Source organism: Misgurnus anguillicaudatus, chromosome 22 (genome assembly GCF_027580225.2).
Source record: "Misgurnus anguillicaudatus chromosome 22, ASM2758022v2, whole genome shotgun sequence".
Classification (NCBI taxonomy): Eukaryota; Metazoa; Chordata; class Actinopteri; order Cypriniformes; family Cobitidae; genus Misgurnus; species Misgurnus anguillicaudatus.
This window is the reverse complement of record NC_073358.2, coordinates 10,622,350-10,641,960: the sequence shown is the minus strand read 5'-3', so window position 1 is coordinate 10,641,960 and position 19,611 is coordinate 10,622,350. Positions and strand designations below refer to the sequence as shown.

Genomic DNA, 19,611 nt, shown 5'->3' with positions numbered 1-19,611 from the left:
TGCATTTTTTTTCTTTTTTTTCAGACACTTTATTGTGTTTATTTCTTATAAATCATTTTCAGTTTTTGAAAGATATATTCATTAAATAATTACTTTTAAATATTTGTTATGTGTATTAATATTTACTGACAGGTAAACCTTGCAAAAAATTTCATTTAAGTAATCAAAACAATGTGTGAAAATTATTTCATGAACAAACAAAAAATGTATGAGAATTAAAGGTCAAAGCAATTAATTGTCATAACCCCCACAATTTATTAGACAATTAACCATCAGCCAAATTTCATAATCGTGACAGCCCTATTTGTGACATCACATGCTCCTGCACGTGTTTTGGACACTGCCTGTGCACTTATAAAGTCAGGGACTTTTTTCATACAATGCGAGCTGCATGCTTATTAGAGCCCGACCGATATATCGTCAGACCGATATTAGGCATTTTCCAAACTATCGTTATCGGCATTCATAATGGCTGATAAATGAATATTAAATAAAAAATGCATGAAACAGCCTTCAACCATGTCATGAGTGTTGCCGTTGTATAGTTTGTCCACAAGAGGGCACTCTACAACCTCCCTGTTGGCAACACTCGTGTATAACGCGTCACACATCCTGCAACCTGCGGATCCAGCCAGAGTCGGGCAGAGAGAACAACGCTTAAGTGAGTTCATGGTGAGTTGGTCACGAGACAATACAAGAAACAAGTTTCTTTTTAAAATTATCATATTATTTTAGTTAAAACTCATAAATAACTACAAATAACTAATGTTAGGGAAATCTGTTAAAGTTTTGTTGCGCGTTTCTGAAATAAAAAACATATTTATATCGGCCGATATATCGGATTTTAAAACTATTATTTTGTATCGATATCGGCCTTCAAAATCCTTTATCGGTCGGGCTCTAATGCTTATATAATATAAAGTCATAACAGTAAAATCACATGTATGATTGACAGGACAATGACGGGGGCAAAAGCGCAACAAAATGCTGGTTAATAAAGGTTTAATTTCTTTAATTATTAAAATGATTCTATTTGTAAAACTCAATGTGTGGCTTTTGCACATTTAAAAGTACACATCTACACGTCAATATCCTAATTTAAAGCTATATTAAGTAAATCCGATTAGTCGATACTCTGAAAAAAAGTTGACCGATTAATCGATTATGAAAATATTTATTTGTTGCATCCCTAAACCATTGCACAAGAAGAAAAAATGAAGTGAGGAAGGAAGCAAACGACAAGGTCAAAAGAGAGCAAACTCATCTCACACAGGTGCAAATGCTATTTGGCTATTGTGTCAGGTGCAGCCAACACTCAGCAAATGTGTGCCAACCATACAGTCTGCTTCGTTGGCACCGGTTTGGTGTCATCCTACCCTAACAGATACCTTTAAAGAACGGCCTACCTGAGGTTCATTGCTATGGTTCTTCCACAAACCCTTGATCATGCCCTCCTTTGAGCTGCTGATGAACATTTCCAGGGTATACGGTATGTTAAGAGCTTCCAGCTGGGCAAGATAGACGTAACACTTCAAATAATACCTGTGCAAACAGCAATGCAAAATCATTAATGCTGAACAAAACGTAATGCATTTTAGACATAAAGCTTTAGATTTATAATGTTTAAAAGTAAGAGTATTTTTCATGTTGCTCACTTGATTTTGCTGCTGGGTTGATTGGAAAGAGCCTCCAATGTCACCGCATCGGCTAAGTGAGTGAGACAGAGCAGAGCCCGACTGCGATGCTCAAAGGTCAAACGCAGACCTGATCCTCCCAGCGGCTACACAAATCGACAAAAGCTCACTGATCAGTGTTATACTGTAGATTGATTGGCAATGTTATAGGTAGATATCAGGAACCTAGTACAGCCACACAGACACTTTCCACAAAAAGGGAGAAGAATGACGAAAGTAATCCTGTAGTTCAATTGGTCGAGCATTGCAATAGCAACACACAGGTCATGGGTTTGATCCCAGTGAACACACACACACGTACTAATAAAAAACTTGAATGCACTGTAAGCTGCCTATGAAAAAGCATCTATCAAATGCATGAGTTCAAATGCATGCTTGCATTGCAAACAAACATCATAGTGTTCTCTATTCGCAAAAAGTGGCCACACAATTTACAGTAATGTTAAGAATAAATGCTCAGGCTGTAATAAAGTATTAAAGTCCCATTTACCCATGTCTGAGCTGTCAGGATGGGACTGAGCAAACGGGCACTTATATCCATGGGGTGCATCTGCAACAAATACACGACCCTGCAGACAAAGAGTTGGAAAAGACTTAGGGTGAGGTGAGACATTAGATAACCATATCACAAGCACATATAATCACTGATAAAAAAATCAGGATTTGGATTTAAATGACTACCTCATGAGATCAGGGTCATCGTTTATATCAGTGACCAAGTCCTGATGACTGATGTCCTACAGAAAATAAATTCAGTATACATTTAGGTCTTGTTTAATATAACAGGTGGGACGTTTGGCATTACATATTTAAAACAATAATTACATAGTCTAAACCTATACCAATCTTGACAAACTATATACCGTTGGAAAGCTCTAAGAATGTAGTTTTAATATATCAACACCATTTTGAAAAAAAAGTATGTAGTAAGAGTAATTTTCTAAAATGTCACAGACCAACAGGTGGGCCCAAAATGTTATTACATATTTATTTGTAAATATGCCATTAACCTGAAATAACCTTGACAAACTATATATTGTTGGAAAGCTCAGGGAATGTAGTTTTCATATTTCAAGGCCATTTGATGATAGAATTTGTATAGGGACACTTATTTTGTTAAAGGTCACTCACCCCATAGGAATACATATAAATGATTATATATTTATAACACTAATACCCTAAAATCTTGACAAACTATATATTATTGGAAAGCTCTAGGAATGTAGTTTTCATATTTCAAGGCCATTTGATGATGGAAATTTAGTAGGGACAGTCATTTTGTTATTTGTCACTGACCCTGTAGGAGTCCATATGAATTCGTATATATTCATAATTCTAAAATTCTTCAAAATGAATATATGAATCTTCAAAAATCTTGACAAACTATATATCGTAGGAAAGCTCTAAGAATGTAGTTTTCATATTATAAAAACCTTTTTGCATTAAACACACTGCAGAGACAGTAATTTATTAACTTGTGACAAGATATTGCAACTAACCGTTGACACCTAGTGGCCTTGGTTGGTAAAACCACTAAAAGTGTGACAGAAACTTCATTTTTTGTTATTTTCACCTAAAATTTGGTTTAGAACTAGTTGAGACTTGTGTCTTTATTGGTGTGGTGTTTTGAGAGTAAAACATTTTAATTTTTATATACATTTGATTAGAGAGTATATACTTTATTGCACTATTTTTATTATTTAAAATAAATTTAACCAGGTATAACTTCTTTGTCATTTAATATGTACAATATCAAACACCTCAGTGTAAAACTATAAATTGTCTTCTTTAAAAAGAGACCAAGATTTTGCTTCTAAACCAAAGAATGCCAGAGTTATAGTAATTTTAACGTGCAGATCACCTTTTCACCCCCCCACTCAAAAGGGGCGGTGACAGTTAAAAGGTTAATAATGCAGCTTCATTCTGCAAACTCATGAGAGAGGACAGTGACGACATCACACACTAGGGATGCTCACATTGACCGTTTAACCGTTAACCAAAGGTAAGAATTTATGACCGATTAACATTATCAGTTAAAATAAAAAAATATTTGTTAATACATGGTGCGTGTCGTCATGAGCCGACAGACATTTCGCCACTTTTCTATCTTTAATTTGTGAAAGTCCTGTAAATGACACAAATTTTTGCTGCCCTGACGGTCTGATAAAGTAATCATTTGATGAGAAATCATTTGTATGCGTGTTTGGAAGCTGAACGGAGACACGGGCGTATCCACGCAAGATGAAGCGGTCCGTCTCGCGCACATCCGGACAGACGTTCGCTGCTGTCCATAAACATCTCTCTTTTTGCACAAACGGAGAAAGACGACGCAAAAACAAAACTTTCGGAAAAGCATCCTGCTTTAGAAATGACCACTGTGGTAGATGAAACGGAGACAATCTGCCCTTTTTGGATATTAATCCTCTGGACTGATCGCGTGCTTTTTAATAAGGTAATGTTGCGTGAATATCTGATAATGTATGAATCCTGGTTCTGTTGTTGATCTGTCGCTGCTGTTTGCACGTTCAAATTAAATCTTTTGTTTTTACTAGTTCATAGACAACCGTCAACTGTATTTTTACTCAATGACAATTTCATATTAAAATCTTATAAGTTAACGGTTAATGTTTGGTTTAGAAGCTACGGTTGTCGGTCGGGAAAATTAACTGATATTAGCATCCCTATCACACACTACACCGTTTATCCACAAAGTTCGACTTGCCAAAATCTGTAGGCTGATTCAGACTTCTGGTACTGGGTTTATTTAGTGTGTCTGTGACCCGATCTTACCTTGCCATTAGACGGTCCAGTTTGGCACAGCCACTTTTCCAGAAGAACATTTCGGATCTTCAGAAAGTCCACGCCATTGATGGAAGCGATCTCTTTGGCCACGCTGTGAATATCTATCCCGAGATATAAAGAGGGAACAGTTGAAATACTGAGATCATCACAGATACCCTTACATCAGTGGTACTGTATATTACACACCTGGGAAGGTTTGTCCCGCAGGACTCTTCATGCGCTCCACCACTGAGCTGTGCTCAAAGAGAGCCACAATGAGACGGCCGGGCAATCCCGTGAGCTTCAGGAGCTCTGTGGAGCCGAGCTGAGACGACAGAAGAGCGTTTTCTGTGGCCGAGCGCTGATACTGCAGCTGGAGTTTGGAGGTAAGCACCTCTCCTCGAGCCTTTAGATTCTCCTGATTTGAAACAAAGTCAAAATTGAAGTACAAGATGTAGATATGGTTAAGAGGATTTTTTTGACTATGCAAGTTAACCAAACTTAGACATGTTACTATATATACATTAGATAGACAGATATGTTACATTGGATACCACTGGATGTATAGTGTGTAATACCCCTACTCGTGACTTTATAAAGCTTTGAAGTGTCCCAAAAAGGTTGGTTGGCTAACAAGTTGCTACATGGGACTACAGACGTTGACTTTAAACGTCATCACGCATGAACATCTCAAAAACAACGCAACATGGGCACAATTCCCAACAGAGACAGCCAATACCGATTCGTTGCCTTGTGATCGGACGATGCCAATGCCGATATCGATTCTTCAAGCTGATATGCAAGCACAGATAAAGTAATACCACAAATGTTGCTTTTTTATATTACTTGCAGTAATAAGGTATATTATTGTGTTAATAGAAAATCAAAAAATTAGCACAACAAATATTTCTTCTGCAAAGAGATATTTAATATGCCTTTAAAAAGGTTTATGTCTGTTAAAAGTAATGAAAATTAAACACTTCACACTCTTTACTGTATGAATTAAATATACACACATTCGTATGAAGTACAACAGTTCTTCAGTGAAGAGCAGAGAGTGATTTTATTCAGATGAATTAAGTTACTGTAGCTTTAAGACGTGAACAGGGGGAGTGCACTGATGACAGGCTGCTGTGTGCGTGCTTGTCAGGTGTACACGGACAAGAGCAGCTGTGAGAAAAATGAAAGTTTAAACTGTCAGAACTTTAAAACGCGTACAATAATAAACTTTTGGCATGAGGATGCAATTGTCCACAATAGATATGTGTTGAATTCGCTGTTTGATGGGGATGTGAAGACGCGTCATGCTGTTAGGACCGAACGCGTCCTCATAGAAAATACACATATGATGCTGATTATAACATGAAACATGTATTTGCTGTAATGTTGTTTTGATTTAAACTGTGTTGTGAGAAGCACTAAAAAATAAAGCCGATTTAAACTTAAATTAATTTAATGAATCAAATTAAATATAAATACATACTGTTAATAGAGTAAAAAAAATAACCATTTAAAACCAAAACCTAAACAAACTGAAAGACAAACACATTAAAGTGCATGACGCGAAAAAGGGGAATCCAAGGCACTCTTCATATATCAAAAAATATAAAAAGCCTTTATTAAGACATGGCTATATAACATTAAAAACATTAAACTGGGCAGCGACCCACGCGTAGCATAAAGTGCATAAATGTGGTTAACTTTATTTACTGACATAAATTATTAATTACTGAAAATTACCTATAAAAGGCAAACAAAATTATATTATTATATTGTATATTATAATTTTAAAATTGGAAATCTGTACTGGATTATTATTTTGAAAAGATTACACTGCTTTGTTTGGCAATACTAACAAAACTTTAAAATATTACAAACCCATACCTTCCTCTTTTTCCCTTGTTTCAAGTATTTTGACGGATAGCTGCGTTTAAAAGCAATGGTGGGAATGTAATACGTGCATTATTAGCACAACACTCTGCATCATGCACGCGGCCGTTTCTCAATGCGAATGGTTGCAACCTCCGGAGGTTGCATATGCGCGCTGCATCCGTCATCAAGCTTTGTTTATTTAAGTTAAATAAGCATTTCATTTGCAAGTCATAAGCATATTATAACAAGTAACCATTAACTAAGAATACTAGTCAACTTTATAATTGTTACCATTCTGACATACGAAAGACCGGCACTGATGGGTTATAAAAATGCTCGCACTACATAAAAAATTGCCTTTATTTGCAGCTGTGTTCAGGATCCCTATGATGACAAAAGTAAACAGAAAGATCGGTTCAAGAGATCGGCAAATTTAGCGAGTACCGATCAATTCATTTAATGCCATTGTAGTCCGATACCGATTGGCGGCCGATCGATTGGAGCATCCATATTTGGGATAATCCAAAAACCTATGGGAAAAATTAATGGGCTATTTGTTGATGGAGCCAGTGTCCCGCTAACTCTTGTGTTCTACAAAAATACGTCATATAATACGTCACATAATACGGCACTCTATACCCTATGAATCCTATGAGAAACGCTTATGAAAGAAATAATATATAACAGATGCTTTGAGAGGCAACTTACCTCAAGCATATCTGAATTTAGCAACTTGTGTACGAGCTCCAAGCTGAACTTTAAGAAAACCGTCTTTTCTGCACCTGAAATCAAAGACAAAAAAACGCTCTGTGTCATTGAAGAATATATCAAGAGTTTGGTTCCAAAACAGCATTAAAAAAAAATTTGTTACCACCAAAATCAGTATTATAAAACGGCTCGTTCTGGTTCTTCATTCTGATTGGTTGAAACGCGTTCTAAGCCGTGATAAAATACCCCGGTAAACCCACGGTTCAGACCGCATCACAAGTATCACTGCGCCACTGTTGCTGCGTATTGATTTATGAAAATAAACACCACATTCTTTAATAATTTTTTTATTTTTCTACCTTTGCACAATTATGGCGATTTCCAAATAAATGTCAATAAATAAAACATTTCATCAATAAAGAGAAAACGTTCTCTGAAGTTTTTTTGTCTTATTGATATTTCCGCTATTATCCACTAGAGGGCAATCTTACCCAACTTAAACACTGAGGCATTCACTCGACACAACAGCGTTGTGGTGGATTTAGCGTGTGTTTTGATCAGGCTCTGAATCTGATCTCTTACAAAGTTCCTCACAAAAATGGAATTATCTCCGCATTTAGCTGAAAATTTGAGAGGTGATAACTGATAAGACAACAAATGAAGGTAGGATGAAACGTTTTTTGATGTTGTTGGAAAGCGGATGGACTGTTCTTTCATTTGATATCTTATGTTTATTTAAAGAAGATCATTTTTCTGTAAGGCATTCAACTAAAACTGGGTGGCAACTAAAAAAAAACGCTGACGGGGAAAAAGTTAAGCATGCTTACAAACATATTTGATCATCACTTCAACAGTTGCACGATATAAATGTTAATGTATAAATTAGATGAATGTTGATTTATAAAATAAACACCACCGTCTTTAATCATATTTTCATTGTGCCTTTGCTGCGTCTGTGTTGTTTGTGAAATGCGCTCTGTTGCAGCCACACTTGATTCTGAGGAACTACTTTGTTTGGCGGAAGAGTAATATTTATACTAATATAATTACAACTTATTTGTGTTTTATTATATATAATCCCGCTAACGTTATGCATATGAAGTAACCGTTTTATAAACGCAGTGAACCCCTCGAAGCGTTGGGTTGCCGGTGCATTTTGTAACAGCTAAGGGGGTTTAGGCACTCCGCTTCGCGTCGTGCCTAACAACGCCCCTTAGCTGTTATAAAATGCACTGGTAACCCACTGCTTCTTGGGGTTTATTGCTTTATTTTATCTGGTCAGTATTAAAAAGTAAATTCTTAATTTTACGCAAAATCCAATTTCCACTAGGGCTGTCACTTTTGAGACAAATCAAATTCGAACGGATTTCGAATATCGTGCAATGTATCCGAATATATTCGAATATCTAGGTGCCCCCCGCGCGCATAAAAAACAAACAAAAAAACACTGTAATGGAGATTCAATCACAAACTTATTAACAGGTACAGTCATAAACAGGGCTGTCTGGATTACTTTTTTTACTTAATGTTTGAAACAGCAGGTTATCAACTTGTGAATAACAACTTATATGAAGAAAAAAACAGGTACAAACAATAACGTGACAACTCAAACAGCAGCAGGAGTAAGGCATATAGCCAAGCCCAAACGGAATTCGCACCCGCAGATTTTCGGCGGAAAACTCTGCGGAATTCCGCGGATTTAATGCCTATCATTGACAAGCACGCATATCCCGCGCTTGAGCGTGTTTGTGAGAAGTAATCTCATTGACAACAAGCACACTGACATAGCCTATCCCGCACGTTTGTGAGCCGTCATTGACAAGTACATTAACCCTGCGCGTGCTGTTTGCTTGACCGTTTTTAATGATAGAGAGCACATTTTATATACAAACTATAATTCTATCTTGACATGCACATTAGGTTCATGTTGGTCCAATTTGATTCCCTCTCTTGCCACAGTTGCCGTCGTCACTCTCACTCTCAGCCTCCTTCCTATTAGGAGGTGTTACTGTAAAAAATGCGCTACACATGGCATTTTAAAAACCGGATGGTTTATTTATAGTTCGCATACGGATATTTCACGTCATGTTCGAATGCATATTTTTACCGAAAATGAGTCAAATGGATTTATTGCGTTTTGGAACCAAACTCTTCATATACATTTTATATTTGTATCTATATAGGTTCAACAATTAAACCTAACTGACATAAATTAAGAAGAGTGAGACTCACCTGCAGGAAGGTCCTGGGCGATCTTATGGACTGTGGCTGCAGCCAGCTCCAGATTTTGGATGCACAGCACATGTTTAAAGATGATCTGAGTCACCGCAGACATTTCTCTTGAAGGATCGAGAAGATGGATTTGCTTGGATTGATCCAACACCAACGGCAAGAGGCTCTTCTTGAACACGTGGTTCACAGCCAAAACGTACAGCTTGTCGAGATTAACCTGGACAAAAGAAAATATCGCCACTGTATATACTGTACACTACCAGACACAAACAGCAAGTAAAATGCAACATCACCAGAAGTTGATAACACCCCATGCAATCCACACATTTAAAGAAATCAAACCATAGATGTTTATAAATTAAGTTATGTGTAATATGTAAAATGACAAAGAGGGAAAAGTACCGAACACGCTTACTAAAATGTATTTAATACTTGCACAAAAGCCTTTCTTGGTAATGAAAGCATCAATACGCCTCTTGTATGAAGAAACAAGTTGCATGCATTGCTCAGGTGTGACTTTGACCTTTCTTCCACACGGTCTTTAAATCTTAAACGTTTTGTGGGCCTCTTCATTCAGGGATCCAATACTTTTGCCTGTGTCATTTTACATGATTACACATAACTTCATTTATGGCAATTTTTTGCATGTGTGGATCGCATAGGTTGATAGTCAATAGCACCTTTAGCACCTTTATATCTACAAACAGGTGATGTGTTCAATATTTATTGTACCTGCTGTATTATATAGTATATGACATACTATATATAAATCGACATGTAAGTGTGTGTTACCTTCATGAGTTTACAGATGAAGAGTAATGTGGGTAAAGTCTCCTCATTGAGCTCTGGAGCTGTGGATAGACAACGAGATCACACAAATATAAGGAAGATCACGCAAGAAAGATGAAATGAGCAGAAGACTGTAGGTAGCGGATACACACAAACAATCTTCCAGAAGGCGTGGTTGGTCTGGAAGAGCAGGTGAAATGGCAGACGGGTGCCGGAGAGAGACGTGGGCTCTAAACAGTTCTCCAACAAGTATGAGCTCTCCAGATCGGTGGGGGGAGAGATTCTTCTGTGTGACTTCAAGTGTTGCAGTAATCCCATCATCTGAGCAATAAATCATAATCATCAAAAGCCTTTTAGTCTGCAATCATTTGTGTGCTTACCATCATAAATCAAAATATTTTCTTTTGTGTTCAACAGAATAAAGAAACTCATATAGGTTTAAACAGAATTTTCCTTTTGATGCGAACTATCCCTTTAAAAGGGCACCTATTATGCAAAATCCATTTTTACAAGGTCTTTGGACATATTGTGAACACAACCACCCTAAAAAAAAAGAAAAAAAATCCACCCACTCCTTAATTTTTTATCCCCACTGAACCAAAGCAGTCTCATTAGACATGCCATTTTTATTCTCTTGTTAATGTGATGTCACACTGCCCCCAGAGCCACCGACTGACACTCCTTTATTGCCATAGTTTCCACCTTAGCGAGTTGTACGTTGTACTACTGTCTCAGACTGTATTTACAGGAATCAGATCTATTTAACTAAATGCACTTACAGTCTCTTTTGGTAAGGGAGTGAGGAACAGTAGCTCATTTGCATATTCACAGGTACAGACTTATGGGCAACCTTCCGATCTCTCTGATGAAGCCAACATGGTAGTGACTAAAACTGCAATTCATCGACAGCCCACTAGAGGCTGGCGTCAAAAGGAAGTCAATGTTAAAATGGCCAACTATACAGCAGAAAATAATGTTTACAGCCTGGTACTAAAAAGATTTTTATATAGCTAATTTTGCCCTTTATGACAACTGTGAGCAGGGTGAAGTCATTCGTTTAAATTATATTAAGCCTTACGGTGCATTCACACAGGGTGTAAGCGTTAATGCTTGACAGAAGGCTTGTCTGAAGCATGACCAACAGCAAATCACAGTGGCCGCAACCTATGCTCCGGTCTTCCATAAACGTAATTGGCTGGCTCTCCCTATTATCTGATTGGCTGACCCACGCATTGCCATTTGAAAAGTAGATACATTTTCAACTTATGCCACGAGCTCCGGCACTGACACGGCGCCAACGGATCCACAATTCAGTTCCGCAACACATGACATCACCCATTAAAAGTGGATGGGAAGCGTTAACGCTTTCGCGTCGTGTGAATGCACCGTTAAAGTTCTGCATATTTAAAGCTGTGGCTACTTGAGTGATGGGTGAACTGCCACTGCCGTCACTACCGTTGAGCTGGGCGGGCGTGGTTTCAGCAACCAGCCACCTTAGCTTCACCTAGGTTGTGCCTCTTTACCCTTTTTCGGTTATCCGTGAGTGATGCGCAGTGACGTGCTGCCAAGTTGGCGACGACAGGCTCCGCCAACTATTGGCTTTAAAAACTCCTCACAAACCTATGGGTGACGTCATGGACACCTAAAATGCCCAACAACTCATTCTTTTAAATTAAATTACGCCATAAAGTTTTGCATAAATAATAGGGTGGCCGCTTGAGTGATAGGTGGGTTGCTGCTGCTGCCCGCTCAGCTGCACCCACATTCTGCCTATTTGGCCATTTTCGATTATGCAGGAGTGACACGCAGTGATGCCTTTGCTAAGATGGCGACGTGCGGCTCTGCCCACTTTTGGCTTCAGAAACGCTTTTACAAAAACCTACAATTGATGTCTTGGACACTACATCCATGTTTTATACAGTTATGGTACAGACACATAAAATCACTTTTTTGCTTTCACCCAAAGAGGGGCATTTTGGACATGCTAGAACAAATTATTTGTAAGGTAATTTGAGCTGAAACTTCACAGGCAAATTCTGGGCAAACCTGAGACTTATGGCGCTTTTCCATTGCAGAGTACCCCACGGTTTGGTTTGGTTTAGTTTGGGTCGGGTCAGCTTACTTTTGGGAGCTTTTCCATTGGGTGCAGTACGTAGTACCCGATACTTTTTTTCGTACCACCTCGGTTGGGGTTCCAAACGACTCGAGCTGATACCAAACGTGACGCGAAAACATAGTAGATCACTGATTGGTCTGAGAAAATCGTCACTACAGCGTCATCAATGTAGATTAGCTTTACCTGTGCTAGCTTGCGCTGTCTCGAGCAAACATGTAGTCATCTGTGTTCTGCTATAAGTTCCCAAACTCCCTTTTAGCAACGAAAAACATCCACAGGTTGAGAATCAGGGACACCATAACAGTTTTTTCCAAACTTGCAGTTTGTGGCAGAACATTCGCGACAAGCACGTCAGCATTATATGCTTAAATGCAACTTCAATGAGGCTCAGCGGAGCGCCGTCGACTGACGCCACGGTGTTTGAACAGAAACTGTCATGTGAGACAGAGGTAACGTTAGTGATAAATCTATTTGTGGTGGTAAATTTTAATTTTGTGGCAGACTGAGAAATAAATAAATGTATGGGAATGTACAACGACGCTCTCACTTGTATGATGTCACAGCAGTATGCAGCGCAAATATAACGACACGCCTATAATCCCTCCCACTGCGAAGTGATACCAAACTCGATGGAAAAGCTAACCACACCAAAGTGAGGTGAGCTGACCCGACCCAAACTAAACAAAACCGTGGGTTACTATGCAATTGAAAAGCGCCATTATATTACATCCTGTAAAAATGCGTATAATAGGTGCCCTATAAAACAAACGTCCTGGGATGAAGACAAGTTTAAAAAAAAGCTAATCCTATGGCCAACACTGATTGAGGTGAAAATATTAGTAATGTTTCATCTGATGTGAGAATCTGAATTTCACTGACCTGACCAAGAGGTAACAGGCTGGTGCTCTCATCCGCCATCTGAATGGTTTTGAGCACCCTCTCAATCCGCTCATAATTGTAAGGACTCAGCTGGAGAACAGATGACATTAATATTAGTACAAACTGCATTTCATTACTGTACATCAATACAAAATGACACTTGAATATGACCTGCCAAGATGTATTATGGTTATTAGTATGTAACATTGGTTACTTCAATACTTTAATATCTTGTATCCCATAATATATTCGGTGTTGACAAATAGTAAAACAATAAAAATGACTGACTGGATTGAAGCTATTTAGACAATGCAGGACACCTTGGTCAAAGCCGTGTTAAGACTGATCACAAGATCTCGGGTCGAGTTGAGTCGGGGAACAATCTGTAGTGCTCGCTCCAGCATGTCATCATTTCCATTTTGTTTGTTTGCCTTCTGTGGAGGTTTGGGGTCGTGATCCTCTGCCCCCTCCGTCTCATAGCAAGTGTCGTCCTGCAGTAGTAGAGTCGTGATGTACAGATTGATCGCCGAATCGCAGTCCAGATCAAATGTGCTGCACATCAGAAAGTGAATAACAAAATACTTCTGAGTTTTGATATGGTAAACTTAAAACACTTAAAATAGTTTGTCAGCAGGTAGAGACGTATAAAACACTAACCAAAACAGAAAGACCCTCATTACTTTCAGTCATATTATCAAAATATCATTTTTGTAAGCTATCAGAAAAGATCAAGGGAAATGTCTGACTTGCCTGCAGTACTGCAAAATGATGTCAGGAGTGATGTTTTTGTTTTTTACAAGCGTAGGAATCAAGTTCCTCTTCGTCTCTCTGCACTGTCTGAACACAGACTGAATGGAAACCTACAAACAATCGTCAAATGATTTTCAAACACAATCAGAGATATATTAGAAAATGTCCCAAGATTAAAAATGGTAGTAAATGGTGCTTCTGACTTGAAGCCCAAAAAAGTCAGTCCATTCTTCACAGAAGTAATCCACACATTTCCAGGGGGTTAATAAAGGTCTCCTGAGGGCAATCGATGTGATTTTGTAAGAAAAATATCAATATTTAATTTTTTTTTAAACTAAAATATCTAGCTTCTGTAATAAATCAAAAGCACTATTTACTACCATTATAAAGCTTGGAACAGCCAGGACATTTTCTAATTTAACTCTGAGAAAAGATAATCATATACATCTTGAGGGTGACTAAATCATGGGGTTATTTTCACTTTTAGGTGAACTATATCTATAAAGATGACCAACAAAAGATTATCGGATATATGACAAACACATGGGCAGTATGAACAAGTTCGGGCAGCACTGACCCCAAGTTTGCCCAACTGAATGCCCCACTCAGCATCAGTGATGACGGCCAGAAACTTTCCTCTTTCCTCTTCATCTTTATACAACAAACTCAAATGGGCTCCCACCATAGCAACAGCCTGCAAGATAAAAATATAATAACAATTTATATATTGCATATATTTCGTATTTCGTTGCATACCAAAGTTCAAGTCTGGTGAACTCTGAACTGCGAATTCAGACACAACACATACAGACACATAAAATCACTGCGAATTTGTATCACGTGGCAATATGTGACCAGTACGTGATATTTTTCTCTACTGATCAGTAAACATGGACAAAGAAATTAAATTAACGCCCATATTTGCAGCAACCTCTGAAAAACATTTGCAAGCTTAAAGTCTAGTGTGACTGCCCCTTTAGGGTTACGGATAGATGCTTATACACCTTTGTTTCTGACCTTAATCTTGTCATAATTTTGCCAGGCGCTGCCGATCATCTTCCACAAAATATCAACGACTGCAGCTTTGGACAAAATGGTACAAAATCCAATGGCCAAGTCAGAGTCGACTACTCTCCAGTTGAGCACCTGTAACAAGACCAACATCATTCAGTACATCAGTTTACCAGTAGACACGGTTCTTAGTCCATCACAGACAGACTAAGTCAACTAATGTAGTTTCTCTCAGGCTCAAACTCTTGTTAATATTTTTAACGAGATGAAAGGAGACAAAAACTAAGAATTTTGTCTTTTAATTTTCCGTCGGTCTTAGTACACGATGTACCTACAGGAGAGTCAAGTTTTAAATAGGAAAAATATGCTAAAAGTGGTACCGGAGATCGGCTGGATGGATTACACCACAGTAAAAATCAAATGTTTAACTCTAGGGGAGCTGGAAAATGAGCATATTTTCAAAAAAAAGTAGAGTGTGCCTTTAAAGGTGCGGCATCTAGCAGTGATACTGTGAATTGCAACCAATGGCTCAATCAACAGCTCACCGCTTCCTTTTAAAACACGTAGTTAAGCTACGGTAGCCGCCAAAGGACCAACACGCTGTCGTCTGAGACAACATAGTGACAAAACGTGCTCTGTAGAGCAGTTTGTCCGTTTAGAACTACTTTAGAAACATGGCAGCACAAAATGACGACTTTAACCCTCTGGGGTCCGACCATTTTGGGACACTCTCAGAGGTTCTGACATGCTCTTACATTTGGTCTTTTTTCAGTTGCTTTAAAACATAATAATGGGAAGTGTCTCATACCACTGCGTTCAGCTCAAACTGGGCTAAAATATTATATGAGCTACATGTATGTACATGGTTGTATTTTTGATAGAAAAATGTTTATGCGTGGTTTTTAAAAAAGCAAAATTTTTAAGTCACTGATATAAGTCCACAAAACCCATACTAAACATGTTTTAACAATACTTTCCTAAACATAATCTAGTAGTCTAGAGTTTTTTCTTTAAAATGATGTGACAATCACCATGCCTACTTATTCACATAAAACAATGTATTCATTTAGAAATTGTAAGACACTTTTTGTTTAGACGGGCTGTATGCGAGAAGGATTGATTGACAGCAAGCAAACAAAGGTCGCATAATGAGCTGCATAATGAGGCAGGAATGTGAGAATGAACTACAGTGAAGAATGTGAGGACAAATGTATACATGTTTGTTTGAGGTTTATTAAGTTAACAATATAATCAAAATAGAAATGATGGTTAGTAGGACATTTTAAGTTTATTTGGAAACATACCCTATTCCTTAAACTTTGTATAAACTAAGAAACTGATACACAACAGAGCTGTAAACTTCATGTGGCTCATGTTACCATATAACTTTATGTCCAAAAAGTGTTTTTCCACTTCATAGTTTTGTACTGATGAGAGAAATGCATACCTAAGAGAGTTATAAACAGCTGTTAGCATAAATTGTCCACAGAAATACCCTTACATACATAACTGATGGGTAAATGTCACTGATACTAAGTTACATTCATATACTATCTTGTACATAAACTTAATCTCAGATAAACATCTGCAGCAATTAATATAAAAAGCTGTTTTCAGATGACTGTTTTCAGATGCCCATCCCCTTATCGTCTAGCTTCTGTTTTAAACGTGTTTCTGTAAGCGCGTATGAACTTTAAAAACACATCGCATTTGCGCGAGCTCGTGTCTCCGTGTAACGCAGCGCTCATAAAAACGGTGTCGCGTGTAAAGCGCAATGTATGGAATTACCTTGCATGTAAACAATATGGAATCATTTTACAGCTAATCCCGCAGTGCAGCATTTACTCAAAGTTGCCATGACAGATATGAAAGTGAATAACTGTGTCTTAACACTGTACAACATGTAACAGATATCCGGCATTATGGGAGGTCACGCGTACTCGTGTGTAAATAAGCATGTAAACATGGAATCATATTACAGCACACACTTAAAAGATACAGCAGTGCAGGCTTACTGAAAGTTTCCACGAAGGATATACAGTTGTGTTCAAAATTATTCAACCCCAACTGAAATTGATTGTTTTGGCCGGTTTGACATTGATTTTGATCATTCAGTCATCCTGCTTACAATTACATCAAAGAGGCATGTGTAGGTCAGACAAATATAACATAACATTTATAATGAAATAACCACAAATGTGTTTTCTGTGCTCACATCATTTTCAGTTTTATTCAACCCCCAAGTGACATTCAATCTTAGTACTTAGTACAACATCCTTTTACAGTTAAAACAGCTTTTAAACGTGAAGCATAGCTTGACACAAGTGTCTTGCAGCGATCTACGGGTATCTTCGCCCATTCATCATGGGCAAAAGCCTCCACTTCAGTCACATTCTTAGGCTTGCGCACTGCAACTGCTTTCTTTAAGTCCCACCAGAGGTTCTCAATGGGATTTAAGTCTGGTGACTGCGATGGCCACTTCAAAATGTTCCAGCCTTTTTTCTGCAACCATGCTCTAGTGGATTTGGAGGTATGCTTGGGATCATTGTCCTGTTGAAAGGTCCAACGTCTCCCAAGCCTCAGGTTTGTGACGGACTGCAACACATTGTCATCCAATATCTCCTGGTACTGAAGAGAATTCATGGTACCTTGCACACGCTGAAGTTTCCCTGTACCTGCAGAAGCAAAACAGCCCCAAAGCATGATTGACCCCCCACCATGCTTCACAGTAGGCAAGGTGTTCTTTTCTTCATAGGCCTTGTTTTTCCTCCTCCAAACATAGCGTTGATCCATGGGCCCAAACAGTTCTAATTTTGCTTCATCAGTCCACAGAACACTATCCCAAAACTTCTGTGGTTTGTCCACATGATTTTTGGCATACTGCAGTCGACTCTTCTTATTCTTTGGAGACAGCAAGGGGGTTCGCCTGGGAGTTCTGGCATGGAGGCCTTCAGTACGCAGGGTGCGCCGTATTGTCTGAGCAGAAACTTCAGTACCCACATCTGACAAATCTTTTCTCAGTTCCTCAGCAGTCACATGGGGACTTTTTTCCACTCTACGCTTCAGATAGCGCACAGCAGTCGCAGTTAGCATTTTTTTTCTGCCACGACCAGGAAGCGTTTCAACAGTGCCCTTTGCCTTGAATTTGCGAATGATGCTTCCTATGGTGTCTCTTGGTATGTTTAACATCTTAGCAATCTTCTTATAGCCATTGCCTTTCCTGTAAAGATTAATCACCTCTTCTCTTGTCTTCCTGGACCATTCTTTTGACTTCACCATGTTTGTAACCACACCAGTAAATGTTTAGAAGGAGTTGAGTATCACAGTCATTTTAAAGCTGCCTAATTGGTGCTTATTAGGCTTTATTGCTGTTCCCTGACATCCATAGGTGTTTTCAATACCTGATTAAAAACACTTCAATGAACCTCTGTTCTTCAGAGTGGTAGTTCTTTAAGGGGTTGAATAATTGTGTCAATGAAGAATTCACAAAAGAAACATTTACTACTATATTACAAAACCAATTGATGTCATTTTAGTTGCATATGGTTCTTTAAGAAGTCATTGTAGGATTTCATTCTGAATACAATTACAAATGTACACTAAATTCCCTAAAACCCTTAACAGCATTGGGGGGTTGAATAATTTTGAACACAACTGTAAGTGAATAACTGTGTTTAACACTGTTACAGCATGCAACAGTGAAATCCGCCATTACGTGAGATCGCGTCCGTTTGTAAACAATGCGAAACTTTTTCAATCCGAAGCGTGTAGTCTGCTAAGGTTGCTTAACGTTACTGTATGTAGGCTGAACTGCACAAGCCATGAGCATATTAAGTTACATGATAGCAAATATAAATGGTATAAATTAACTGTTAACGTTACTTACTTCTAATCCAGCAGTGCGTTCTCCATTGTTCTTTTTAGGTAACGTTAAAGATAAATGCTTCTCTTCCTCAATGTCCAGACATAAATGAAGATATTCCTCACGTGTGTGAATAAAGTTTATAATCCAAACATGCGGTAAAAAGTCTTTAAATCTGATCAAACTTTACGCTTTGCTTGTTATGGTTGAACAGCTTGTGTCTTCATTACCATGTCAACAGCTGTGGGCGTGACCAAATTAAAGATAATGAAGTCAGCCAGGAAAAACGGTACTCTCTTTACTTCAATGCAGATTACATAAACTGGCAATATTTGTTTTCAATTATATTTAGATTATATCTTGTTTAAAAGTAGACATTTCAGGCTTTCTTTGGATGTGTGTATCATGCTTGTGTGACGAGTAATCGCGGAGTTTCAATTGATTTTTGTAACGTGTTTTGAGAGACAGCTGGCAGAGACAGAAATGTCTGGATGGACACCCTGTTTATTTTCTTTATTTGACAAAAACACAAAGATCTGTTGTTATTGTGAATGAACACATATTAAAGAAGACCCTTTACCGTTTCAAATGATGTCAAACACGTAAGTGTATGATTATTAATGATGGAGTATTTTAAGTTGATTCTGCCATGATAAGGAAAAAACACGTCAAAACGCGGCCCCGCGTTTTTGGACCCCAGGGGGTTAATGTAAGGGAAACCGCGGCGTATGTAGATAAAAACGACTCATTCTAAGGTAATAAAAACAATAAAGTTAATTTTGTAAGATCTTTATACACCACTGATAATATAAACTCAGCAAAAAAAGAAACGTCCCCTTTTCAGGACTGTGTATTTCAACAATAATGTTGTAAAAATCCAAATAACTTTACAGATCTTCATTGTAAAGGGTTTAAAC

At 38.1% G+C, this 19,611-nt stretch overlaps 1 protein-coding gene across 2 annotated transcripts in view; it reads right to left on the bottom strand.

Moving 5' to 3' along the window:
• Positions 1-19,611, bottom strand: part of kntc1 (kinetochore associated 1) — a 64,732-nt gene that overhangs the window by 11,134 nt on the left and 33,987 nt on the right. For both annotated transcript variants that reach the window (XM_073860252.1, XM_073860254.1), the window contains exons 38-52: positions 14,839-14,967; positions 14,399-14,515; positions 13,822-13,931; positions 13,392-13,623; positions 13,072-13,161; positions 10,229-10,397; positions 10,080-10,138; positions 9,288-9,504; positions 7,056-7,129; positions 4,683-4,893; positions 4,485-4,597; positions 2,376-2,431; positions 2,185-2,263; positions 1,656-1,780; positions 1,407-1,542 (exon numbers count right to left, since the gene is read on the bottom strand). In XM_073860252.1, the coding sequence (XP_073716353.1) occupies positions 1,407-1,542; positions 1,656-1,780; positions 2,185-2,263; positions 2,376-2,431; positions 4,485-4,597; positions 4,683-4,893; positions 7,056-7,129; positions 9,288-9,504; positions 10,080-10,138; positions 10,229-10,397; positions 13,072-13,161; positions 13,392-13,623; positions 13,822-13,931; positions 14,399-14,515; positions 14,839-14,967 (1,917 nt within the window). The remainder of the gene's footprint in view (positions 1-1,406; positions 1,543-1,655; positions 1,781-2,184; positions 2,264-2,375; positions 2,432-4,484; positions 4,598-4,682; positions 4,894-7,055; positions 7,130-9,287; positions 9,505-10,079; positions 10,139-10,228; positions 10,398-13,071; positions 13,162-13,391; positions 13,624-13,821; positions 13,932-14,398; positions 14,516-14,838; positions 14,968-19,611) is intronic.